This window comes from Podarcis melisellensis (genome assembly GCF_964234715.1).
Source record: "Podarcis melisellensis genome assembly, chromosome: 1".
Taxonomy (NCBI): Eukaryota; Metazoa; Chordata; class Lepidosauria; order Squamata; family Lacertidae; genus Podarcis; species Podarcis melisellensis.
Genome location: NC_138528.1, coordinates 14706074 through 14733589, shown reverse-complemented (window position 1 = coordinate 14733589; position 27516 = coordinate 14706074). Strand labels below are relative to the sequence as shown.

At 45.6% G+C, this 27516-nt stretch overlaps 1 protein-coding gene across 6 annotated transcripts in view; it reads right to left on the bottom strand.

Annotated features, from left to right (window-relative positions):
* Nucleotides 1-25762, bottom strand: part of CDC42BPB (CDC42 binding protein kinase beta) — a 99590-nt gene extending 73828 nt beyond the window's left edge. For 3 of the 6 annotated variants that reach the window (XM_081908605.1, XM_081908606.1, XM_081908608.1), the window contains exon 1: nucleotides 25142-25762. In XM_081908605.1, the coding sequence (XP_081764731.1) occupies nucleotides 25142-25319 (178 nt within the window). In that variant the 5' untranslated portion in view covers nucleotides 25320-25762. The remainder of the gene's footprint in view (nucleotides 1-25141) is intronic. The other 3 variants (XM_081908607.1, XM_081908609.1, XM_081908610.1) reach the window with 1 other exon arrangement.
* Between the last annotated feature and the right edge of the window lie 1754 nt (nucleotides 25763-27516).

Genomic DNA, 27516 nt, shown 5'->3' with positions numbered 1-27516 from the left:
AAGGTATGTTGTAAGTATGTGGAATACTGTTTCTGCACTTGTCATGACGAGAGAGAAAACAGCAAAATGAACCCTCAGTTGTTTCCAGCCACAACTGTTTGCTATGTCACTGTTTGCTATGAGGAGTGGCATCCTTATGGTGCGTTTCACATCCCTTCAGACGCATCATCCAGTAAAACTTGCTGCGTCAGTTCCAGCCACCACTTAGACAGCTCCCCAGACCATGTTCTCAGTGGAGGCTGTGACACTCACCACAAAAGTGCCCTGAATTGCCCAGGAAGAGGCTTGTCTCCATGTGCTTTGGCAGAGACAGGACAATAACCCTAGGATCTGACATTTGGCTAATATTGAACAGTTCTTTTCTCTAATTAATGAAATCTGAGAACACTTCACTGATAGTCTTTTAATAATAATAAAATAATAATAAGGCATTTGGCATTCCTTCTGGACTGAACTGATGAGGAATTCTTATGTTCGTATTTTTTGTGAAATGTAACTTTAAATGAGAAACGAAATTAAGATTACTTTTTGTAAAAGAGGGGAAAGAACTAAATAATTGCTAAACAGATTTTCTATAGTAGCTGGGAATTACAATACCACTATTCTGTGCTATAAATATAACTGACTTTCTGAACAGGTGGGTACTTTATGCTTACAATTCAGTAACACAGCACGATAAATCTGAAACTAGAAGTCAATGAGATTTGAGAATAATCCTCCTTAAAGGCGAAGTTTTCTATAGAATGCTTGCTGAAAGTAAAAGCAGTTTTGTATTTACTGTTGGGACACAGTCTAAAGATTTATACAGAACTTATTTCCTACTAAAGATAACTACCAAAGAGCAATGATCATAGAACACGTAGGTGTGGCACACCTTTCTGTTCACTGTACTTTCTCTTAATAAATGGCAATATACAACCAGCCATCTTCAACTCTGTCCCACACCCTGTTTCATTTCCTTAGACAGAATTCTAACTGAAAGGTTTGTGAAAGTCAAACCTCTGCCTTGGGCAAAAATCCACGAAGACACATGAGAGGCACTCATTGCTGCTATTAGCTGTAATACTTGCAGTGATGGAAGCTATCCAAAGACTCCAATTGAGGACTTTTACATTTGTGATGAATGTTGGCCACAAAAAGAGTTTTACAAGACTTTTTGTTTATTTGTTTAGCAAACTGCAAGTTCTACAAGGGTGGTGTCCCTTTCTGAGCATGCTTGTTTGTCCACCATTCTCTGGCTTTTCGCGCTGGCCTACCCTTAAGAAATGTTAGCTTTGTTGCTGTTTTTATTGTACATTGCCTTAAGACAATTGTGCAGAAGGCAATTAATAAATTGATGACAAATTATGTAGGGGTTACATTTTGGGGATTGCGCCTAAAGCCAAAATGGCATATAGTCAAAATACATCGGGCTCAATGCCAGTGGGGTTGTCAGTCATTTTTCCTGGAACTCTGGCCCCCTTTCCAATTTTTTACAGGGTTTTTTTTGCCACGCACATAAAGCTGAATGTGCGTAAGTTATATGTGTATAAATTGCTGCCCTACCATACAAGGCAACAGCCATAATACAAAAGACTCTGCTAGAAGCAACAGGTACAAAATAGGCCTGGGAGCACCTAAATCAGTGGTTTTCAACCAGCGTGCCGTTGCACCCTGGAGTACTATTTGATGGTCAGGGGTGTCACGGACAACAATGGCCTCAGTCCCTCTTTCCTTCCCTCCCTCCTCTGATGCCCTCTTGCATCTCTGCTTCCCAAAGGCTTACACAGCTGTTTGCTGCAGCAGCCCTGGCTACCAGTTCCACAGGCGAATGGTGCCTCAGGGGCTGACCGGGGGTGCCTACCAGGCCCCTGTGGGACACTGCGAGGCACCTTTCTTTGGGGAGGGGGCCCAGAGGACTCCCAAGGAGAGGGGAGAGGAGGCTGAGGGAACACTCCACAAGGGAGGGTGTTTGAAAAAGATTCAAAGGCTGCCAGCTTTGCAGGCAAGGGGTGACATAAGTGGACTCCTGAGCCCCACAGGGTGCCGAAGAATGTAGATGGTCAAGGGAGCCATAGACTCAAAAAGGCTGAAAACCTCTGACCTAAAGGACTGTCAGCTCCTGTACCACAGATGAGAAAAGGCCTGCTGTGTGTCCCACCTCACTCAGAAGTACAATCTTTGTGTGTGTGCTTTTCAGCTCATATCTGTGTGATCTTTTCTCCCCCTGGTGCTTTGGTTTGATAGCTGGTGCTTTTGTTGTGCATTTGAACCTTATTATTGTAATTTTCCTTATTTTTCGCCTTCCCGTTTTCAGCCGAATCTTCTTAATTTGCTAAATCAGTTAACTTTATATTTGCCGTTCTTACTCACGGGTTGTTGTTGCCAATCGGTAGTTTCAGGAAGGAATCGGCGCTCTCCGTCAATGGCGACGCGGCTTCGCTCCGCAAGCTGGGTTGCGATCCTCAGCACCGCGCTCACACCCGGTGCCGTTCCGGAGCCTTTAAAAAGGCTCTTTCACGATACCGGGGGGCGCAAAGGTGCCCACCGAATCTCCTTGTCCACAGGCTTCAGCGCCTGTGATTTTAGGGGTCCCCCGCTCGCCGTAGCGGGACAGACCCGAACTTACGGAGCAGTCCTGCTTCAGAGCTTGAAGCAAGGACCGCCATTAACGCTGGCGCCGACCGGAAGTCCTCCTTATTATTGTAATTTTATGGTCTTTTGATAACATTAGCCTTCTTAATTGCTCCACTGAGTGAAAAAGCAGGACAGGAAATCATGAAATCACTAACTGTACAACCATGTGGGATGTTCTTCTAATAGTTGCATTTGTCCCACCTCAGTTTGACAATATCTATCTTCAAATCAATCTCACACCCTTCTCTCAATCCTTTGGAATCACCGTAGTTTTCTGATAGTAACCAGCTTTGTTTGTTTGTGAGCATCCTTTTCCATTCCACCATCTGTTGGACTCAAGCATCAGGAATATAGGAAACTGCCTTATATTGAGCTTGGACCATTGGCCCAACTAGCTCAGTATTGTTGACACTGACTGGCAGTGTCTCTCCAGGGTTTTAGTCAGAGGATATTCAACCTGGGACCTTCTGAATACAAGTCAAATGCTGCACAACTGAGTTACTGCCCTTTCCCAATTCTTAACAACTGTTAAAGGTTTTTACCCTGCTCCTACATTCATAAATCACCTTGAACCTGCATTAGTACCCTACAGAAGCTAACACATTATGTCCTCCAGGCCGTATGTGCTGGAAGAGATGTAACATTACGGGAATATTGCTACATCTATGAACACGTACTGATTTTTCAGGTTGAAGTCTTTGCAGGATTGTCTGAGATTGTTTAGGAAATAATTCTCCCTATTCCAGTGTAGGCATTCTTTGATGATGCAGCAGCTAAAGTATAACATAAGAGCCCAGTGCAACTCCTTTTAGCAGTGGGATTAACAGAGAGAGTCAGGCACCGGAAATAAAAAGATTTCATGGAATACAAATGATGTTTCAGAATATCAAGTACTGACCATCCACCATTTTTTAAAAAAAATACACATTGCAGTAAATATACAAGGGGATTAGCTAAACAAGACAACCTTTTTACATTTGGTTTTTATTCCTGGCTAGCAGAAACAATGAGAAAACAAAACCACAACTGGCACAAACTAGAGAGACTCTCTATTGTAAAGTGAACTGTAATGGGAACTCAAAAGTAAGACAATGACATTCATTTTGAACAGAAAAGTATCCTGAACAAATTATTCAGAATTGCTTAAGGGGTCTTGGTTCTTGTGAAAATGTGATTAAAATAGTAATAATGCAGAGCTAAGCAAAACTCTTTACAGGGCCCTGTGATGCATGCATTTACTCTACAAGTTGCCCTTCTCCTGATGAGGGCACAAGTAAGCACTGTATTTAAAAAGAAAAAGTGATGGCAACTCCAACTCATTTCACTACAATGTGCAAGAGCCACAGAAAGTAGCTGAAAGACTTACTAAATTATCAGAAGATGAAGCTATCTACCACCCAGCTTAGAAATACTGTTGCTGTTGTTGCTTGTGCAATCAGAAGAAAAGAAAACTTCTTTGTTTGAACTGTTCTGCAAACCTTGGTTAAGAGGGAATTCATGGTTAGCAACAAGCCATGGTTAAGCCAAAAGAGGTAAGGAATACTCCTGATCTCTTAACAATGGCTAACAAATGGAGAATATTCTGTTTTTGCTAGTCCTTCAAATAGACAGAGAAGGGTATTCAGGGACTATTCTGTAACACACCTCTTTTGGGAACATTGCCAAAGTTCAAATATTTTCAGGAAGCATTATGAGACTTTTCTATTTCAGCAGGTTTTTAGCAGCTGGGATTAAGCCAGCAAAATTATGAGAGTTCACAAGTTCTGGATGCAGCTGGATTTTAATTGAATTGCAATGGGATACAATTACATGATTAATCTATTTCAAATTTACATACACAGAGGAGGAGAGGAGCAACATTTCCCCTTGTCCTCTTTTGTTTTCCACAATTCCTTCTCCACAATGATCAGAAGGCAGCAAGAGCTTGTAGAATTCAACATTATTTGCATGTGTGTTTGCGCACTAGTCTCTTTAGAGCACCACTGATTTGCCCTAACGCTTGTTCTTAGTATACACATCATTCCTAGAAAAGCTCTACAGAACTTGAATATAGCTGAGCCATTCCTAAGTTCCTAGCTGCACGTTCCAGAAAACTTTTCACATTAAATTGGGTTTAGGAAAATGCAGCAAGAGAGCCATGAAACTAATGCTTAAGATTACTGCTCAGTTACTCTAAAAATGTGTGGATTAGGTAACTAGTCTTTCCTGCCTTCCTACAGCGATACAGATACTCATTTGGGCGCAGCTAAGTGATAGATCATTGCTCTGCATGGAGAAGGTCCCAGGTTTGACCTCTAGCACTTCCAAGTAGGGCTAGAGGAAAACTCCAGACTAAAACATAGAGAATAATGGCAAGAAGGACCAATAGTCAGCTTACAACTTCCTATGTTCCTGTCCATGTACAAAGTGCTTCTCCCTTGTCCATTCAAAGAGTACTTTAGTTTGGCCAAGCTCTTCCTAGCATTTCTTGTGGGCAGGGACTCACAAATACGTAAAAAAAATATTATTTTGCATTTGGAAGGGGGGAACCAGGTGTTAAGTTGATGGCGACACACAGGTTGTGCAATACTTATATATTATGAGTTTTCTTAGTTTCTGCCTCCCAGGTGGCAATTCAAAAGAATGTCCACATGGAATTTCCAGAACCAAATGCCCTTTGTTGTCATGACTTCTTAAAATGAGATTTCATTCCTGTCCCCAATGAAAAACATGTTCTAAAGGTGTCACAACAAATTTGATGCTCTCAGTTCCAGTAATGATATTGTCTCATTTCCAATCTAAGGGCTTTGAATTAATGAGTGATCTCATCTTATTTCAATTACGCTTTTCTTGGAAGTGTCTCCCTAGAAAGCTGGCTATACATTTATCATTAAAAAACTGACCAATTTCAGCTTTTCATAAGAGGACAAGAAGAAGCTAAATTTCCAAAGGCAGTATATTAAAACTATCTGCAGCATTATAGTACAGTGGTACCTCGGGTTACATACGCTTCAGGTTACAGACTCCGCTAACCCAGAAATAGTGCTTCAGGTTAAGAACTTTGCTTCAGGATGAGAACAGAAATCGTGTTCCAGCGGCGCGGCAGCAGGAGGCCCCATTAGCTAAAGTGGTGCTTCAGGTTAAGAACAATTTCAGGTTAAGTACGGACTTCCTGAACGAATTAAGCACTTAACCTGAGGTACCACTGTATGTTATAGAGGGCTCAATGTAGGGCTGCCATACATCTGGAATTCCCTGGACAAAGACAGGTTTCGTCTGGCAAAAATTGAATTCAGGAGAAATTGGTTAAGATGTCTGGGGGAAACCCGGGCGTATGGCAGTCCTATTGGAAGTGTTGTTGTTGTTTTTTGCCAAATTTCCTAAAAATACAATAAAAACTTATATTTATTTATTTGAAATTTTGCTCAACATCTTTTGTGTCCAGATTTTCATTTTATGAAATATAGCAACCCTAGCTCAATGTAGACAAAAAAACTATTCCTAGACAGTGTATATTATTAGAGTAGAATTAATTCAATTTATTCTACAAATTGTTATATCTAGTGCAGCAATGTCCAAACGCAATTGACAGGTAGATCCCCAGGGTTCCGCAGGTCGATCACAGGAGTAAAAAAAGAGATTGCCCGGTAGCTCCTTAGAGATCTCTATGTCCCGCCACCGGTGCTATTTCCCCCTAAAAAAGCTCAACAACTATGGTAGATCATTGCCAGTTTTATTATACTGGGAGTAGATTGCAGTCTCTACAGAGTTGGACATGCCTGATCTAGTGAATATATTATTGTGTCTACATTCCTTATATGTAAAGAAGCTTTAAAGTGAACATTGTGCAATTTTTCATCTTTCTCACTCAAGAACCAGGAAGAGTATCCATCCACAAGGATTTCAAGAGGCTGTGAGGGAGGGTGCATCCACTCCTCTTCCCCCAACCAAGAAATAATCCATTATCTTCTACCAGCTGTCACCCACTTCAGTCTTCACCAGATGAGCATTTTTGCAGCAGCCCCAGAGACCTAATGCATTTCTTCTCAGGGCTTTCATTTTAACATATATTTTGCAGGTCTTAAACACACCTATGCACTTAACACTGGCACCTGCAGAGTGAAAGTGCATGCAATTTTAGAGATTTACAGTATTAAAAAATGGAACTGACTTTTTGGAATGTAAGCAGCAGGAGAGATTCTTAAAAAACAGGTTCACTGTCCTAAAATAACTGTAACCAGAAAGAAACTTAATGTGTGCAATCTACCAAATGATCGGTTCTTATGACTTATTATTATTATTATTATTAATTCATTTTCTCAACTGCCCTTCACTGTAAGGTCTGAGGATGGGTTACAGCTACTGTATTTTTAAAATCCAAAATGTTGAAAGTGGCATCAAAATGGATAGAATCTTTTATGCAGGAGCAGCCAAGCACTTTTAGCAACGTCAAGATATTATAAAGCTGAATAATCGGATCCAACTGAACAGTAGAATGAAAACGAAGGGTGCTGGCTGCTGTTTTATACTCTTGCTCCAAGCACACAAAGAAGAAAGAACAAGAAGGGCACAGCAACAAACACTCCTGCAAGTTCCAGCATGACAGGTTACACTGCACCCATCCCATCTATGAACTGTAAAATAAGTAAATAAATAAACTTATTAAGGCAAACGTGGCATTAAGACTATTGTGCTGCCCCAAAAATGTCCAGTTCCACAGTAAAAATAGAACAAGTACAATGACACTTAAAACACGTCTGTATTTTAAATAAGTTGATTAGTTGTAAATTATAACATGTTATCTAGGAGAGTACATTACTCCTTTATTTCTGTATTGCAGTACAAGATATTGCTATCTGAACTAGACTCTTTCTTAAAAGCTCTTGTTTAAAAGCATCAAGAGTCATTTTTCAATGATCTAAGACCTATTTCTTACTGCATAACCACCTTACACTCTTGGGAAAAAAATGTAAGAAACAGTTTTTCAAGCCTAACGGAAACATGAGATAGGGCATAATCACAAAAAAACACATATGAATATATATGAAAATTATTACATAGGGAAAAATGTACTTGTGCAACATTCAACGTACCTATCATCTCATTTAAACTGGATTGCCTCACCTGCATCTGCAGTGTAGCACACTAGACAGTAACCGGGTATGCAATTTAAATGTTAAGCTGGCCATGTGGCACACGACCACAAAGGTACTGTAATTCTTAGTTAAATGTAATCCTTAAATGTAAAACTAAGAATTACATCTAACTAAGCAGTATGAAAATGCCTTTTTAAATTATAGCTGTTGCTAGCAAGAAATAGGTGTAGCTATCTGAACATGATCATTATAGCAAACTGTATCATTGCTTTCTTCACGGAATCAGTAATCACTGCTATTTTCCAAGAGGAATTAGCAAAATACAAGGAAAAATGAAGCAAATACTTTTATTTACACTTCTAGTCTTTTGACAAACATATAACTCAACCTTTGCCTATACACAGAGAAAAATCTAAGTTCTACTTTATTAATGGTGGGTAAGATCCAGAGTTCCATGAGTGGGACAATCCTCCTGAAAGCGTAAGGGGAAGTATTTTCATCATTTCCTCCCCACAACCTCATGCCGCTGCTACAGAGAGTTGGGGGGCTCACCAGAACCATATGGGAGATGGAGTGGGAAGAAGAACAAATTTACAAGCAGACTCCCTTCACCCTTCTTAGTTATTTTCATTTGCTGAAAGGATATTCTGTCCATTCCAGTGTGTATGTGTAATTTTATTAATATACTCCCAGTATATTTTGAAGCAGTGCTTCATTATAGGAATAACCTCTGTACATAAAAAATTGACATTAATCAGATATAAGACATTTGATCATGTGTTCTTGCTTGTGATAATTTAATCATATCAGAAGAAGAAAGAATAGTGTTCAATCATCTGTTTATTCTCATTGTGTGACCTACTTCTTATTTAACTGTTTATACATTTTAAGACTTCACTGTTGAAAGTCTCTTGGAATCAGAGGAGAAATGTTCCTTTATAAACAGCTCACCAATCTGAAATCACCCACACACCCATTTTGCAAATATCAGAGCAATAAAATAAAAAATAAATGTGAAATATAGACTAACAGTAAGTTTCCACAAGAAAGGATTTTGCAGCTTCATGTTTCCATCGGCTTTTAAAGGCATCCAAGCTGGTGACCATCACTACATCTTGTACTAGTAAATTCTATAGTTTAACTACACTCTGTGTGACTTCCTATTGCTTGTGCTGAACCTTCCAGCAGGATCCAGTGTATGAATCACCATAAAACATTTCCTTGGAAAAGAGTTTTGCAAACTTCAGAACTGAAATTTAATAAATAATAATACAGGTGGGCATTGTTTTTGTTTGTTATTATGGTTTGTACATATTGTTTGTTTTTATATTGTAAACCGCCCCGTGATCTTTGGATGAAGGGCAGTATATTAATAATAATAATAATAATAATAATAATAATAATAATAATAATAATAATAATAATAATAATAATGTTTTATGTAAAAATCCAACACAAATATTTATAATTAGAACTTTAACATATGATTTAAAATTAAATGTATAATGATATCGAAGTTATGCGATTGATATTCTGAGCTTTATCAGGCATTAGTTTAAGATGCTCCAAACACTATCTTAACAGTCTCCCTTCTCACCACTTTAGTCTAGGGATTTCCTTCCTTATGGACAACACCAGCTAAATCTACCAGGGTTATTGTGCAAACAACGCTAGTGGGGTTTAAAGAAGCACTGTGAAAGTTGAGATATATTGTTAAAAAGAAATAGATAGTGGGAGGGAAGACTAATGGCAATATAAAACAGAAGAAATGCGTAACTGAGAGGTAAATACGGATGATTGTCAGAGAAGCTGAAGGAAGTCCAAACAGAGTTAAATTTGTGAAAATTTGGATAAGATTTTATATTTGTGTTGAAAATTAATAAAAATTATTTTTTTAAGAATAAATCTACCATGGTTGTGTGCTGCTGTGCTTTCACTGGTTCCTATTACAAGAACGATAGATTTCCACAAGACATGGAAGCAACCATTTCTAATGTAGCTTGAAAATAAAATGATGATGATTTTAGCATTTTGTCCACATTTATATACCACCATCATAATAGTCCCAGCAACATATGATATAAAGTTTGAATAATTATGTGAAGATAATAACTACATTGATGCATGTAAAGAAGTATCGTCCAACATATTAAGTAAAAAGGTAATTTCTCAGACACAGGAAATACTGATGGCACTTTGCCCCAAATCTCCTAATGACTGCCTCCAGGAGTTTCAAAAAGATATTACATCACACTGGAGATAAAATAGTGCTCTTCTGTATCCCATAGCAAAACTGACAAAGGGCCCAAAAGCACTTTCCCAATGGCACTGTCTGAACTTGGCCATGTAGATAGGACTGGAACCACTGTAGCACCGTGCCTCCAATTCCCAGTCCATGATCTATGTTGTCAATAGCTATGGAGAGGCTGGGGACCAAGGTCACCCTCCCCTTGTCCTGCAGGGTTTCAATCCCTACCCAGCCATGAAGTTCACTGGGTGACCTTGGGTCAGTCACCATTTCTAAGCCTAAGCTATTCACACAGGGTTGTTGTGAGAATGAAATGGGAAGGAGGAGAATCATGTACACCACCTTGAAATCCTTGGAAGATAAAGGTGGTAAAAGGTAAAGGTAAAGGTACCCCTGCCCGTACGGGCCAGTCTTGTCAGACTCTGGGGTTGTGCGCCCATCTCACTTAAGAGGCCAGGGGCCAGCGCTGTCCGGAGACACTTCCGGGTCACGTGGCCAGCGTGACAAAGCTGCATCTGGCGAGCCAGAGCCGCACACGGAAATGCCGTTTACCTTCCCGCTGGTAAGCGGTCCCTATTTATCTACTTGCACCCGGAGGTGCTTTCGAACTGCTAGGTTGGCAGGCGCTGGGACCGAGCAGCGGGAGCGCACCCCGCCGCAGGGATCCGAACCGCCGACCTTTCGATCGGCAAGTCCTAGGCGCTGAGGCTTTAACCCACAGCGCCACCTGCGTCCCCATATAAAGGTGGTATATAAATTTAATTAATAAAATTAATAAAAGTTTCCATATATTGCTATGCATTACGATCACCCCAGTCATCTAAGCCTAAGCGCTGTAAGTGGGAGAACCACCATAAGATGGTGTAAGCTGGAAATGACAGCCACAGCCTCATTTTACACCAACTATTATGTAAGCTTTGTCTATATGTTTATGTTGTATGTTGATGGTTGAATCTTTTATGGCTATGTACTTACTTTCTGTTTTGAAGCAAATTACTGACAATTACTTGAAATAAATGGACCTGGGCTCTGTAACTCATACTCTTAGTTGTAAGCAGACTGGACTACTGCAGTGCTTTCTACCTACGGCTGCCTAGATCAGAAACAACAACTTGCATGAAACACAGCTGCCAAAATCCTGGGTCATGCTCAACAATCAGATTATAGTGTGATGACTCTGCGTCCACTGTTACTTACACATTTCAGAGATCAATCTAAACTGCTGGTACTAATTTTTTAACCCCCTTCATGATCCAGAACAAGTTTACCCCCAAGAGCTGCCTTCACCTATCTGAACCAAACTACCCAAATCTTAAAGATGGCCTGCTCTCTATCCCATGAACTGGTCAAAAATGAGGACAGGACCTTCTCAGTGATGGCACCACAACTCTTCCTGGAGAACTCTTATAGGGCTCCCTCTCTCCCCAGTTTTAGGTGGGCTGTGAAAACTTATTTATTTAGACAGACGTTTGATGTGCAAGTTTTCTATTTTTACCTGTTCCAAGAGCTTTAAAAGTTAGCTTTGTTTCTGTTCATACCATTTTTAAATTGGTTGTGTTTTATAATAATATTCCTAGAAACAATAGATTATTTTGGTTTGCCATTTCTGAGTACATTTTATGTAGGAAAGCAAGCCAAAATGGCCTCAAATTGCTACCTTTTTTAAAAAAACTACTATTAACATAAGCCTCCAGACCATAATTTGAAACTATGGCATGAAATGAGCTTGCAAGCTATGGTTTGACGGTTAGCACTAACCATAATCTCATTTGGACATCACAACAAGCCTCAGTTAGAGGAAATGAAGGAGAAAAATCTGAGCTTCACAAAAAGTGAAGCGGAACTATGCCTTACTGTGAACATGCAAGCTCGAAGACAGGAGATCATGATCACTTTGCTCCTCTTCCAGTCCTGCTGCTGCTTCTGTTGATATCTCCTGTTGCACAGCTGTGTGTTCAGCTATGATTTGGCTTAGCAGTTCATCCAAACACAGGCTTATGGTCTGTCTCACTCCAGACAAGCCATCAGCTGCAAACAAGCTTTGTTCTTAGGTTTACAGTTCATGGTTTGTCCAGAGAAAGTCCAACTATAAGCCCGGGAGTAAAAATGCTAAGCCACAAAACCATGGCTTGAATCACAGCAAAAGGAAGACTGGGAGAGAAGCACAGCAGCCATGCTGTCCTCACACTGAACCCTCATACTATGCCATGGTCTTGTTTAGCACTGTGTGCAAATGAACTGTATTGTGAGAGGGAAGGAGGAAAACGATGGAGCAGGAAGGCATGTAGGGTACTCCCAAACTTCCAAATCATGGTTTGGACAATCAGAATGCAGCATCTAAACAGGCCAATGTATATGACACCTATAAAACCCCAACATACTTTGTCTTTTCTTGCTTTCTGTGGGTCAGAGTTTCAAACAAGAAATCTTCAAGTACTAAACAGATATGTTGTTGTTGATTTCCAAATTCTCCTAAATGGCTTAAATAGCAGTTGAAATTTCTGTGCTGGACAGATGTTAAATAATGATGCCACACTCAGCTGTATCCTTCAAATAATGGAAGTGCAGATAACCCATCTCATCAAACTATTTTCTGTCCTTCTGCCATCCCCATTCATGTGTATGCCATTCCACCCCACCTCAACTTCCATGCTCCAATACACTCAGATGGGAAAATGAAACATTTTCATGCCTTCGAGTCAACCCTTGCAGAGTAAGAACAACGTAGAATCAAACTGTGCTTAGGCACTGTCCTTCCCCAAAGCGCTTCATGCTCCATATTTTAACTTACACAGAAGAGCTCCGAGTTCTATGTGCATGCAGAGGCTACTCAAATCTTCAACATGAAAATAATACACACTCAAATCGTGTAATAGTTTATAAAACCAACCATCAGTTTACTCATCTTTTTTTGAGTGCTACCACCTGTTCCAATATGCACTGGCTTGGAACCCAAGCTACCATTCTGCAAAATGAAAGGTGCCTTCCATTCACATAAGGGACTCCAACACAGAAAAGGCTCCAGCTGGCAGAAGGGGAGGGAATAATTTTTGCCAGTTTCCTTTTTTCCCTTGCAGCCACCTCCCATGCTATTCCAGAGGGCCCCTGTCCCAATCTCCCAGAGCAGATTTTCATGAAAGTACAAAAGCAATTCTAACCTCAACTAACAAATTCAGAGCAACAATTGATATCTACATTCTGCTTCTCTGAACTAATAAAAATAGCTGTTGCTAGTCATATACCTGAACATACGAAGTTGTCCAGTATTGAATCAGACCATTCATTTAGTCCAATATTGACTAGTCCAACTGGCAGCAGCTCTCCAAGGTGTGAGGCAGGAATAATTCCCAATCCTGATAACCCTTCAGTTGTAGCATACCAAAATCTGGAACTGAAATCTTCTAAATGCAAAGTATGTAACTCTTCCACTAAAGCTATAGCGCTTCACTATTTGAAGTATCTTGGTCGCTGGCATCAACCATCTGAATTAATGTTCAACTATTTGCTAACTCTGCCAGAGTGAAACTAAAAATATATGTACCATTTAATAGGTGAAGTAATAGGTTATCAATAAGGTGTTTCTTCTAAAAAGACCGAAGAGCTTTGCTAAGGGTTTGTGGCCTGTCACTAATAGTTGCATAGAAGAGTGTTGACAAATTTCAGGATGTTCAACAACTAGGAATTTCCTTGTTGTTTCCTTATAAGCACTAGTAGCCTAATGGGAGATGGCAAGTCACAGAAATAACTTGGGCCTTTAACAGAAATTTCTGTTTAGGTATTAGGATAATAGTTTGAAATGTACTTTTTTGTAATGGGCTTTAAACACATCCAGTTACCCTGTATAGCACCAGATGGTGGTTCACACATGCATTTCAATTACTCTAAAAAAAACTACTTTCACTCTGATACTATAGTCTGCTAAACAAGGCAAATGCGGGTAGAAATGGGTGCTAAGGGTCACAATATGGGTCACTGCCCACATCAGAATTGAATCAGGTTGTTGCACTGATGCAAGAGTTCAGGACAGTGTTAATTAACTACACACTAGAAAATTATTTTTGTGTGTGGAAAAGCGGCATACAAATAAAATGAATGAATACCTCCAGTTCTTTCAATAACTGCAGTCTTTCTAAATGCTTCACAAGGAACTTTACAGCACAGATAGTCAGTCTATAAAAAAGGGAACTCCATGGTTCCTGCAGCAAGGAAGATGGAGTCATGGGTGGTCCTTATGCTTCTGTTCAGAGATTACTGCGGGAATAGCAGGAGGCAAGTAGAAGCTTTGTTATGCTGCTAGATCTGCCCCAGACTGCTGCAGGTTAGAAGACAAAGAACTCTCCTCTCTTTGCTGACATGATCAAACAAACAAAAAATTAAGATGTACTGACAGAATAGTATTCTTGGTTTAATGGGCTATTTAACCAGCCTTGTATTTAAACAGTAGCCTGGTAGTCACAAGTAACTAGAAATTCCATACAGACAAGTGAGTGGATTGGCAAAGGAGGGAAGATTATTTGCATTTCTCCACCACCAGTCAGATTCAGTTTCCATGCTAGTTGTGGGGAAAGCCCATCCCTTAGTCCAGTCCCTCCTTGACCAACCTGTTTTGTAGAACACTTTAAAAAAGAGCTGCCTGCTAAGAGGGCAGCATCCTGCATATCCATGCTGATCATGGAAAGAGGGTTTCCCCTACTCTCCAGCCAGCAGGGAAACACAGGCTGCTGGCCTCTTATCAGGCTAGGAATTTTTGTGGACTTATTTACAAAACAGCATTGGATTTCAGTAAAGTGTGTAATCAGTTGACAATATTTCACCAGTTGATTGAAGGGAGTGCCAAACCTAAACACAGAAGTATCCAAGTATTATTAATTTTCACATTCATATATACTTTTGGTGGCCAAGAATAGGATGTGTGTAGGGAAAGATGGGAGTTTAATCAGTGTAATTCATTTTCTTGATTAACCTTTGTCACTATCCCAGAGCCTTTAGGATGTAACAAGTCATATATAAAATAAAATCAGTTAGCTAATTTTTCCTTCACTAAGTTACTTCATTTTGAACTGTAGTAACTGCTTTTAAAATAGTAGCTGTAAATCTTTTCTGCTTTTTTAAAACATCCATCAGTCATACAATGATGACATGGAAGCTACTGCACTGGTATCAGAATATAAAGGTGTTCACTTCCAGAAATATGCCTGTCAATTTCCTCTGTCAACCAATACACAAAAATGACCTGCACATGCAAGAACACTTTTCCCTTCATGAAACTATATTACAACAATTTATCCACATCAACTGGTTTACACAAATACACAGAACTCATGATGGAGGTGCACCATATTTCTGCCACAAAACAAGCAATCAATGTGGTGGGCTTCCAAGGCAGATGCTGGACAGTGTTTAATTATTCAGTTGGCAATTATTGACGCTGTCACGGCCACCCAGGACTGGTCCCAGCTCACAAGAGACCTCACTCCGCTGCAGCTTATTTACAGGAAAAGTTTATTGAAGGTTTCTGCTTCTCATACAGTTCAGCATTGTGGCCGTACGTCTGCCACGTTAGACCGCTGAAGTCCCCTCTGACTCCTCCCCTCTTCCGCACCAACTTAATAGCCTGGCTCTAGACCACCTCTTCCTCTCCTTTCTTTTCCGCAGGGTCTTCCTGCCCCCCTGGGTTCCCTCTCTCCGTGACTCGCCTGAGGCTGAATCCTCTGCCGCCTCTTCCCCCCTCTTTCTGGCTTTAGGGCCGGGCTCCTCCCCTGAGCTCTCTCCACTTCCGCGCGCCTCTACGTTTGAACTTGGCGCGCGTACGTTGCTGCTGACCTTTCTTTCGACCGCTACACCACCCCCTGCTCTGCTCTCCACCCTTTCCGGCTGAACACCCTGCTCCAACCCCCTCTCTCTGTTCTCTCCTAATCCTGCTCCCTCCGAGAGGCTGACGACTCCACCCCCTTTACTCCGTTCCGGCTGAGACGTCTCTTGCTTCCTCTGTCTTCCACTGGGCTCCTCTCCGCTTCTCCCTTCTCCTCCCCTTTGCTTGATTAAGGTAACCCCCTTTTGAGAATCCTCTGACTCGCTGCTCAGACTCGTGGATTCCCTCAGAATTCCGTCATCTTCTTCCTCATCCTTCTGCCCCTCCTCCCACTCGCTCTCCGTCTCCTCTGTCATCTCCTCCTCTCTCCCAGAAACCCTGACATCCATCCCCCCCTCGAAGCCCCCCCTTCCCCCCTCCCGCTCGCCGGGGACCGGTTGTGGAAACTGCGGCTCTTCGGGGGTAGGCTCAGGATACAGGTCGTCTACGTCAATGTTCTCCGCTGGCAGTTCTGTGTAAGTGTATTCGAAGTCGGGTTCTTCCCCCAAATGCTTCTCAGTCTCTGCTTCCATCGCTACTTCCTCCGGTGCTGCCCGCCAAGGACCTATCAGCCACCTCTTACGCCATTCCTCCTCTGGCTGCTCCTCCCACCAATAAGGGGTTTCCGTGTCCACCCCCGAGCACGATCCCCTGGGCGGGCTTGATTCTGGTGTTCTTTCCTCGGGGGAAGAGAAACCCCTGAACGTGCTATCAGACAATGTGGGTGTGAAAAGCCAGTCATCAAAGTACTCAGCTGGCATGGGTCTATGTGGGAAAAGTGCATGGAACTCTTCTTTCAAAAGGGGTTCGTCTAACTCGTAGCCTGGCACCCAACTATTAGCAGCGGCTGGTGTGCCCTCCCTGGCGAGAAAATATTCAACTCCCTCCTCCCCCCATCTCGAGTCCAGTATCTCTGTGACCTCGTTAAGAGGTTCTGGTCTTGGCGATTCCCCCCTCTCAGGCGCCCTCCTACGTGGCTCTGGGGGTGCTCCTGACTCTTGAAACCTGTGTGGGGTTTTGTAGGGAGTGAGCACCGACCTATGAAAGACCGGGTGCACCCTGGAACCTTCCGGAAGGGCTAGACGAAAAGCCACCGGATTGATCTTAGCCTCAACTTGATATGGCCCTAGCTGCCTGTGTCCTAACTTCTTCTTGGCCAATGACCTGGCCGGCATCGCGTGGGCTGCTAACCACACCCAGTCCCCAACCTGGATGTCCTCTCCCGCCCTCCTGTGCTTATCGGCCTGCACCTTATACGCCTGTTTTGCCAGCTCCAAATGTCTCCGCAGCTCCTCGTGCACCTCTTGCAACTCCGCTGCAAACTGGTCGGCATCTTGAGGCCCCCCCCCTCCTGGTGCCGCAAATCTCGGGAAGGTTCTGGGATGACGGCCATTGTTCGCGAAGAAAGGCGTCACTCCGGTGGATGCGTGTTTCGTGTTGTTGTAGGCGAATTCAGCCATCGGCAGATAGTCCACCCACGCCGCAGGTCGCTGGTTGGCGTAGCACCGCAGGTACTGCTGCATGATCGCGTTGACCCTCTCCGCTTGACCGTTGGTTTGTGGATGCCTCGCCGATGTCAGGTTGATTTTGACGTGCAAGATGCCCAGAAGCTTTCGCCAGAAAGTGGAAACAAACTGGCGCCCCCTGTCGGACAAGACGGACTGCGGAAGTCCATGCACTCTGAAGACGTGATCGATGAAGAGCTTTGCGGTCTGTTCTGCCGTCGCCACCTTGGCACAAGGGATGAAGTGCGCCATCTTGGTGAACAAGTCCACCACCACTAACACCGCCGTCTTACCTCTGGAGCTGGGCAGGTCTGTAACAAAGTCCAACGCTACCCTCTCCCACGGTTGCTGCGGTGTCTCCAGCGGTTCTAGCAATCCCGCCTGCTTCTGGTGCACTGGTTTGGACCTCTGGCAGATATCACACCTGGCGACGTAGTCCGCCACCTCTCCTCTCATCTGGGGCCACCAAAAGTCTCTAGCCACCAACTCCATCGTCTTCTCTTTGCCGAAATGGCCTGCACTAGGGGCGTCATGCAACTGTTGCAAAACCTTGGCTCGAAGATCGTCGGTGGGCACGTAAAGGGCACCCTTACGAGTCAAAAGTCCATCTTGTAATTGAAACTCATCGTTGTGTCGCGACCCTCCGCGTAGCTCCTCCATCTTAGACTGTGCAAACTGATCCCTTTGCAACGCGCGTCGCACCGCGTCCAGGTCGACTGCGATGGTAGCGCACGTCCACGCCTGCGGTGCGAAAATGTGCTTTGCTGCGATTGGAGCTGCTTCCTCCAAGTATTGCGGCTTTCGGGACAGCGCGTCTGCAATAACATTGGAGTCTCCTGGGATGTATTCTATTTTGAAGTCGAAGTCCGCAAAGAACTCCGCCCAGCGCATGTGTCGCTGGGTCTGCAACTTAGCCGTCCGCCAATACTCTAAGTTCTTGTGATCCGTGCGGACCTGCACCGTGTGCTTGGCTCCTATTAAGAAGTGTCGCCACGCTTTGAAAGCTGCATGAATGGCCAACAACTCCCTGTCCCATATGGTATAATTGCGCTCCGTCTTGCTGAGCTTCCGGGAGTAGAACGCACCCGGTCGCCAGTTGCCTTGTGAATCCTCTTGCAAAAGAACGGCCCCAACCGCTCTATCTGACGCATCGGTCTCTACCCGCATGGGTCTGCCGGGATTCACGTGGAGCAGCTGCTCTTCGGAGGCGAAAAGACCTTTAAGCGTCCGGAAGGACCGCTCCGCTTGTTCGGTCCAGACGAACTTCTTCTTCTTGGAACTGAGGGTGTCAGTGATCGCCGCCGTCGCGTTCGCAAAACCTTTAATAAACTTGCGGTAAAAATTGGCAAAGCCGATGAACCTCTGGACCTCTTTCCGATTTCGAGGGCTTTTCCAGTCCAACAGCGCTTGAACCTTAGCCCTGTCCATGGCCAGTCCCTCGTCGGACAACTTGTAGCCAAGGAAATCAACCTCTCTGACATCAAACTGGCACTTTTCCAACTTGGCGTACAGCCTGTGTTCCTTCAGCCTCTGCAGGACCTCCCTCACGTCCTTATCGTGATCCTCCGGCGATTCCGAGAAAATCAGGATATCGTCGAGAAAGCAGACACACTTTTTGTAGAGGAGACCTGCTAGCACGTGGTGCATAAATGCTTGAAAAACGTGGCTGCCATTTTGGAGGCCGAAAGGCATGACTCTGTATTCGTATGTGCCCAGAGGGGTGAACATGGCGGTCTTCCACTCATCTCCTTTCCGGATGCGGATGAGATTGTAAGCTCCACGTAGGTCCAGCTTGGTGAAAATCTTGCCCCTCCTGACGGTCGCTAAAAGGTCGTCAATTTTGGGCATGGGGAAAGCTTTGGGCTTAGTCAAGCTGTTGATGAACCTGTAATCCACTATAAGCCTTTTTTGGGGCGTGTCCTTCTTCTTCACAAAGAAAACAGGGCTGCCACCCGCTGCTTTAGATTCCTGGATGAAACCTCGCTTGAGGTTATGGTCTATGAACTCCCGAAGCTCTTGCATTTCGTCCTCCGACATGGAGTACAGCTTGGCAGCAGGCAATTGCGCCCCTGGCACTAAATCAATCGCGCAGTCGTAAGGTCTATGAGGCGGCAACTTGTCAGCTTCCTTCTCACAGAAAACCTCCAAGAATTCCTGGTACTTGTGAGGCACTGTTTGCACCATACCCAGATGCAATGGCTGCTCAGCTTCTCCTCCCTGATCGGTCTGAAAGCAATGCTGAGCACAATACGATGAACAAAAGTTGATCTGCCTCTGGTACCACGCAACCGCGGGACTGTGCCTCTCCAGCCAACTCATGCCTAACACGATGGGTGTGTCCGATAAGTGGGTGACATTGAAACTAATAAGTTCTCGATGGTTGCCAATCTGCATCATCATGGGAGGGGTTTGCTGCACCACTTGCCCCCCCAGCAACTTCCTGCCGTCCACCGTGACCACGTTCAGAGGCGTCGTTGCAGGCAGGAGCGCCATGTTGTGCTGCTTAACGAACTGCAGTCCCATGAAGTCGGCGTTGCTTCCCGAATCGATCGTTATTGGAACCTCGAGGAGTCTCCCATCAGGCAACTGGAGTGTTGCTGTGAGCAGAACTGCCGGTTTGGGAGGCAAAGGGTCCACGCTCTGCAGTGATGCTGGGGGCTTGTCTACAGATCCGCCTGGCTGAGCCCCAGTAGCTCTGCTTCCAGCCAGGCACTGTCGTTTCCCTGAAGCTGCTCCCCTGGTTGCACCTCTGCTGTTACAGTTGCCAGCGCTGCAGTGTGCTTCTGGAGCCTCTGGGGGCACTCTTTCGCCATATGGTGCGCACTGTCACAGATGTAACACTTCCTGGTTCCTCTAGGAGGCTTCGCTTTGGCTGCACCAGGGACAGGGCTCTGGGATGGCTTCTGAGCCCTAGCACCACCAATCTCCATTGGCTCCTCTCTGTCCTTCCCCATTGGCGAGGGGTGCGCACGGCTGAAGTCCCTGTGCACAAAAGGGAGAGTCCTTGCTTGCGCACGCGCTTGGGGCCCGTCCTCCTCGTGCCACGGACGCCCCTCATGTCGAATTCCAATAGCTAAAGCCCGGTGCACCACGTCTTCTAGGGTCTGGGGTCTGTCCCCCCTAGCGATCTCATCCTTGATGGGGGGGCTCAATCCCTCCCAAAAAAGATCTCTGACCGGCTTACTGTCCTTTGGCCAATCTAAGGCGGTGAGCAATGCAAAAAACTTAGAGTGGTATTGGCGCACAGTCGCTTTCCCCTGCCTCAGCCCGTGCATTTGACGGCGCGCAATGTCCACATCCACAGAGGATTGAAAACAAGAATCCATCGCTTTGATGAACGCAGTTGAATCGCGACGGGCCGGTCCATCTTCGCGCCACAAATTGCGTAGCCAAGCCCTGGCCTCCCCATGCAGGTGCGAAACAATGAACCCCACTTTCTCCTCCTCATCTTTAAAATCGTGACGGAGTAAGTGCAGTGCATATACAACGTCCGCTCTGAAATTGGGATAGTCTTGCAAGTTGCCATTAAAATGCGGAACTAGGGCACCCCCCCTCCGTCCAAGCGCAATGCCCTCCGCTCTGGATCCTGGGGCCCCCGCCTTGTCCGCGCGCTCCCACCTTGCCTGCAAATCCTGGCACGTCTTCTCCAAGTCGTCATTCTTCTTGTGCGAAGCAATGACTGCCGATGTGAGAGCGGTAACCTGATTCCGCAATGCAACCAGCTGCTCCTCAGCGCTCATGGCTGCTCCCGTTCGTGAGCTTCGCAAAAAAAAATTTTTGCTTTCAGAGAGAGGGGACTTACTGTCACGGCCACCCAGGACTGGTCCCAGCTCACAAGAGACCTCACTCCGCTGCAGCTTATTTACAGGAAAAGTTTATTGAAGGTTTCTGCTTCTCATACAGTTCAGCATTGTGGCCGTACGTCTGCCACGTTAGACCGCTGAAGTCCCCTCTGACTCCTCCCCTCTTCCGCACCAACTTAATAGCCTGGCTCTAGACCACCTCTTCCTCTCCTTTCTTTTCCGCAGGGTCTTCCTGCCCCCCTGGGTTCCCTCTCTCCGTGACTCGCCTGAGGCTGAATCCTCTGCCGCCTCTTCCCCCCTCTTTCTGGCTTTAGGGCCGGGCTCCTCCCCTGAGCTCTCTCCACTTCCGCGCGCCTCTACGTTTGAACTTGGCGCGCGTACGTTGCTGCTGACCTTTCTTTCGACCGCTACACCACCCCCTGCTCTGCTCTCCACCCTTTCCGGCTGAACACCCTGCTCCAACCCCCTCTCTCTGTTCTCTCCTAATCCTGCTCCCTCCGAGAGGCTGACGACTCCACCCCCTTTACTCCGTTCCGGCTGAGACGTCTCTTGCTTCCTCTGTCTTCCACTGGGCTCCTCTCCGCTTCTCCCTTCTCCTCCCCTTTGCTTGATTAAGGTAACCCTCTTTTGAGAATCCTCTGACTCGCTGCTCAGACTCGTGGATTCCCTCAGAATTCCGTCATCTTCTTCCTCATCCTTCTGCCCCTCCTCCCACTCGCTCTCCGTCTCCTCTGTCATCTCCTCCTCTCTCCCAGAAACCCTGACAGACGCCAATACAGATGACTCCAGGAAGTGAATCCTCTTAGTTGGTTAATGTATAACAAAGAGCAATGGTCCCTCCAGAAATTGAGAGCCAGCTGTTCACATTTTAGAGCACTAAGACTGAGCAAGAAATAGTTCTCCAAAATTACATGAAGCTCTTTCAAGGGAAGTTCTGACACTTTTTAAAAGAAGTCTTCCAACAAAAACAGAGCAAAACAACAACCATTTGGGAGAAAAGGAATCGTTTTTGAAAGAAGCAAAATGGAGCATTGATACTCTTAAATGTTGGTTCCCCACCTGACAACTTTTTACTGAATGAAAGTTGTCCTTAGCAACAAATCTTGGTAAAAAACAAATTCTGAAACCATTTCCAGTTTCCTTTGGACCGATCTAGAAGCAGACGAAGTACTTTCAGAATCAAGAAAATGTAACGTTCAGAATTTAAAAACAGTATGCTGATTTATATTTCTATTATTATTTTTTACAAAGTAACTTAAAAAAATAAATTCTCAGTCCTTTTTTCCTGCTTCAGTCTGTTTAATTGCTGCAGACTTTTCACTGTCATCATGCTTAAAACTATGATCACAAAAACAATTATTGTGTATTCTGTATAAAATTTAAAAAATTAAAACGAAGTTAGCAAAAAAATACCATGAGGATTGTGCAAAACTGACTTAGTGCATTGAACATTTACTCACAAACATATCCCTAACAAATCTGACAGAATAGGATATGAAATACTGTTGAAACAGTGGAACTTGAGTGCCTGCTTCTCCTTTCCTCTCTCTCCACCCATTCCAGGTAGAACAGGCTAAGAAAGGTCATGGGATTAACTTGGCATTTCAGGCTAAGCTTAGCTTGGCACCAAGCCGAGGATATTTCACTGCTGTGTTTTCTACGTACATTTTTATTTATCTTCATTTTTTTATTCCTTTTGGTGCAAAACACTTTAACCAGTGTTAAATAACATACAGTATCAGCGCAACAACAGTGTCAAAACACAGAAGAGCTCATCTGAAAGCATGTATAAACAAAAGCTTTTTTTCTCTCCACAACATCTATACGTTTTCTCAGCTGCACCTCAGCTGTAGGTGCTGTACTTCTGAACTGGCGTCCCCCTCAGTACCATATCCTGGAATTTCCCAAGAAGGGGGTTTATGAATTTCATCTCCCCCCTCCTGTCTAATCCTTGCTGATAGGAAGGCTCATTATTGCTTCCAGGCAGGTCAGCTGACAAAAGAAATCACTTGGTCAGTTGCCACATGACCACCATAATTCATGGAATCTCTTCCCACTTGGAGAATTTGTCACGTGTAGCCTCCAGATCAACTTGCAGCCCAAAACTGCAGACAACCAGAATACACACAGTTAGGCCCACATCGTTTCAAAACTCATAAGTAAACCAATTACTTAGTAATGCAACAACTATGAAATCCAGTCCATCAAGTTGTGCTCCAAAAAGTTCGATCTCAACCTTTAAGTCACTTGCCTTCAACTGATGGGTAGGGACCCACTACTGGATTGTGATCTGATTTAAGGTGGACTGCAACAGGAACACCTCAACCATGCGGATATGACAAGTATGGTAAGAAAATGCACAGTTTGACTGAAAGGTGGGTCCCACATCTGGAAAAGTTGAAAACTACTGCTGTATATCAAGAGGTCCATTAGCTACAACAGCTTAACTCCCAATCCAGAATGCTGGCAAATGCTATCCTCCTGCTCCCCAATTTGGAAAAGCATCTCTTACTGTAACCAACAGTCAAGAGGGCTTTTTCTCCCCAAATAGGGGAAGGGGAGATAATCATTCATCTAGATTACCAATATGAAGGCTAATTCTGAATTTACTCTCCCAATATGCCATCCAACTCTGCTATGATAGAATCAGGTTCCCTCACTCTACCACTTTATCAGCCAGTAGTTGAAAATCTTCTTCTTACAACCATATTTATATATTTCTGCCTATATTTCTGTACTCCTACAGAACAGTAGTACTTCCTTGCTGGGAGCTGCTTCTGCTAGGTAATAGCATCAATTATTTCCAATACAATATTTATCCAAACTGCCACCAGCATGCAGCATTTTCACAAACCACGTAACATATTCTCCTCAAAAGACCCTCCTTGACCATAATCTTGGCCAGTCCTTGCTTCTACCTGGATCACGCATTATTGCTCCATATCTCAAAAAATTCCGCTATACAATTCCAGCCCTCCACACCCCAGCAAAGTTCCTGTTCCTGATCTTGCATATGCATCATTATCTTTCTTCCATATCCTTGCTACTTCTATTCATGAGTCAGTGCTCTTCCTACCCCACCCAACTTCCTCACCCCATCACCAGCAAATTCATAGGCTGAGAAAACCCATTGCCGGACAGCTCACTGACTGATCCCTCTTATTTCAAGGCTCGCTCTAACCTATGTTTGTGCTACTCATCATCTTAATAATACTGTATCCCATTTCCCACTGCAAGCCCAAGAGGTCCCATTTATCCCTTCGCTGCTCCTAGCCCCATTTCTCCATGTGTAAGATTTTATACTTAATAATCCAAATCTGGATACCACCTCAGCTTTCGCTTCCTTTATGTACGCTGTGCTTTATAATTTGGTGTGTCCTCTGTTTGCCAAGCGCCACTAAACACTCATTCCCTCGCCCTCATTGTTGTCACCATTCCCAGAGTCTCCTAATGGAACAATCATCAACAGGCTATGATGCCGCCTTCCACACCAATACCTGTGTCTGGGGCTGGGCTAGGCCCTGCAAGAGCAGCAGCTCTCCCTGCTCAATCCCGGCCAACACTTCCTTCATGCAACCACCATGCAGGCCCTGTTGTTGCACCATGCCCATTGTCCCTTCACATCGCTGTCAGATCCCTCTCCCAATCCGCTCCCTAAGAAAAACCACCCGGAAGCATTCTCGAACTCACAACCCGGTGTGATCAAAACTCGCCTTTCCTTAAAAGTTTGCTCTCTTCCTTACCCTCCCCCCGCCCCGAAACTATCCCGTCCTCTCCAAACAGACCTGGGCCCAACCCTCAGCTGACAGGTCTGCACAAAGTCATCTGCGTGGTCTGTGGCTACCTGCCCCTCCGTCGAAAACTCCCGTGAGCAAATGTGCGGCGGGCCACCCACCCCCCCAAAAACCCTTCGCTCCCCGCCGGAGATTTCCTCGTATTTCTTCTTGGATTCAGGGCCCGAGCCTCGCCGTGGCTCCTCGAGAGCAAGCCCTGGCGATCCCTCCCCAAGACAGCGCCCCCACCCCTCGCTTCCCGGCTCTCACCCCACTCGAGGAAGTCGGAGACGAGCCTGTCCCTGCGGAGCGGCGAGTCCCGGCTGCACTCGGTGTAGAGGCCGACCAGGAGGTCCAGCAGCGCCTCGACGCTCAGGACGCTCTCGCTGCGCCGCGGCCCGTCCAGCAGCAGCTGCTCCAGCTTCTTCAGCCGCACCTTGGCCGACATGGTGGCGGTGGTGGCTGCTGAGCGGAGCGGCTGGCCGAGCCCACCAGGCGGGAAGGAGGGAGAGGCCGCGAGGCTGAGGGAGCGAGAGAGAAGCGAGGCAGGGGGGGAAAGGCGAGAGAGAGGAGGGCGACCGAGGAAGAGGGAGGAAAGGAAAGAGGCGCCGCCTCAGGCTCTGGGCAGCGGCGGCGGCGGCAGCATCCGGCTGCTTCCTCCCTCAGCGCTCTCCGGCGAGAGACCCGGCGCCCCGGGCCCGGCTGAGGCGCTGGCGACGGCCGCTGCGCCTCCGCGCTACGCCCGCATTTCCACAGGCCTTCCTCGAAGGCGGCGGCGGCGGCAGCTCCTCCGGGCTCGGCTCCAGGCCCGGCTGGTCCATGGGCCGGTCCCTCCCCCTTCGGACCCGCCCTCTCGCTTCGCCTGGCAACCGAGGAGGCGGTGCGTGTGTGGATGTGTGGAGAAGAAGCCGGGCGGGGGAGGGGGGGTTTGCTGTCGCCGCCACAGAGGCCGCCGCCGCCGCCGAACCGGTGGTCCCTTCCCAACGGTCTGAGGGAGCTGCCACTAACGCCGGCAGCCTCTCTCTCTCTCACACACACACACATTCACACCCCCTCCCTGGCGCGCCCGTGCGCACGCGCGCCTGGGATCCCGATGCGTTGGCTGTGGCCATCCGGGCAACGGGAAAGGAGGGCGAGGGGCGGGGCCGGGAGGGGGCGGGGCCGTGTCGTCCCGAGGAACCTTCCCTCAGGTTGGCCGCTTGCGCAACCGTTGGAAGCCGTTGCCCGGGGAGAAGGGAGCCGCCGAGTCATAGCTTATTATTATTATTATTATTATTATGGTTTCTTACCTGCCCTTCACTGCAAAGTCCCAGAGCGGGCTGCAACCATATAAAAATACAGTATTAAGTTTCCTTAAAAACAAGCTACGCCTCTGACATCATAAAATGCAGTACGAAAATTAGTCTGAGGGACCGTTCACATTTGTACGGCGCTTTCAAGGGTTTTAAGCGCTTCAGGGGCGTTATTTATCTGTTTTGTGAAATTCATACGCTGTTTGATTTGTTAAAACAAACAAACCACCGCAAAGCAGTTTACGGAAAGATAACACATTAAAAATCAAGAGAGGTTTACAGCCCTGCTTGGAAATACTTAGATTAAAATTGCCTCGGTTTCCTAAGCATCTAGATTGGCTTGTCTGAACAAGGATGTTTTTAGCAAGCGCTGAAAATAGTGCAGAGAAGGAACCTGCTTGGTATTGATAGGCAGAGTTATGCCGATTTGTATCAGGGGAAAGAGGCTGCTATTTTATGGAAACAATACAGTGGTTTAAGGTTGTTGTTTTTCACCTCTCTCCCACTCCCTGTGACTTGGAACAGCTGCATCAATGGTGGAAATTTTGATGGGGTGGGAGCAGCAGCCTCTCCCAGCACAGACAGATCACTTTCCCCCTGCTGAATATCTGTCTGTCACACAGTTGTGTGAGGTGAGCTGTTTTCCTTTCCTTTCCTCACCTTGGGGTGAACTCTGCCGCTGCAGGGTAGGATGGGATCTTCCAGTACGCTCAGCGACTCGGGCTGCAAACCCATATCTACACGGGGAGATTAACATCAGAGCAAGCGTGTAGAATTTTTCTACCTGGTTTAAATGTCATTCATATCCACATTGCACATTTAAAGGTAAAGGAACCCCTGACCATTAGGTCCAGTCATGGACGACTCTGGGGTTGCGGCGCTCATCTTGCTTTATTGGCCGAGGGAGCCGGCGTACAGCTTCCAGGTCATGTGGCCAGCATGGCTAAGCCACTTCTGGTGAACCAGAGCAGTGCACGGAAACGCCGTTTACCTTCCTGCTGGAGTGGTACCTATTTATCTACTTGCACTTTGACGTGCTTTCGAACTGCTAGGTTGACAGGAGCAGGGACCGAGCAATGGGAGCTCAATCCATCGCAGGGATTCGAATCGCTGACCTTCTGATCAGCAAATCCTAGGCTCTGTGGTTTAACCCACAGCTCCACCCACGTCCCACTGCACATTTAAAGGTAAAGGTAAAGGGACCCCTGACCATTAGGTCCAGTCGTGACCAACTCTGGGGTTGCGGCGCTCATCTCGCTTTATTGGCCGAGAGAGCCGGCGTACAGCTTCCGGGTCATGTGGCCAGCATGACTAAGCCACTTCTGGTGAACCAGAGCAGCGCACGGAAACGCC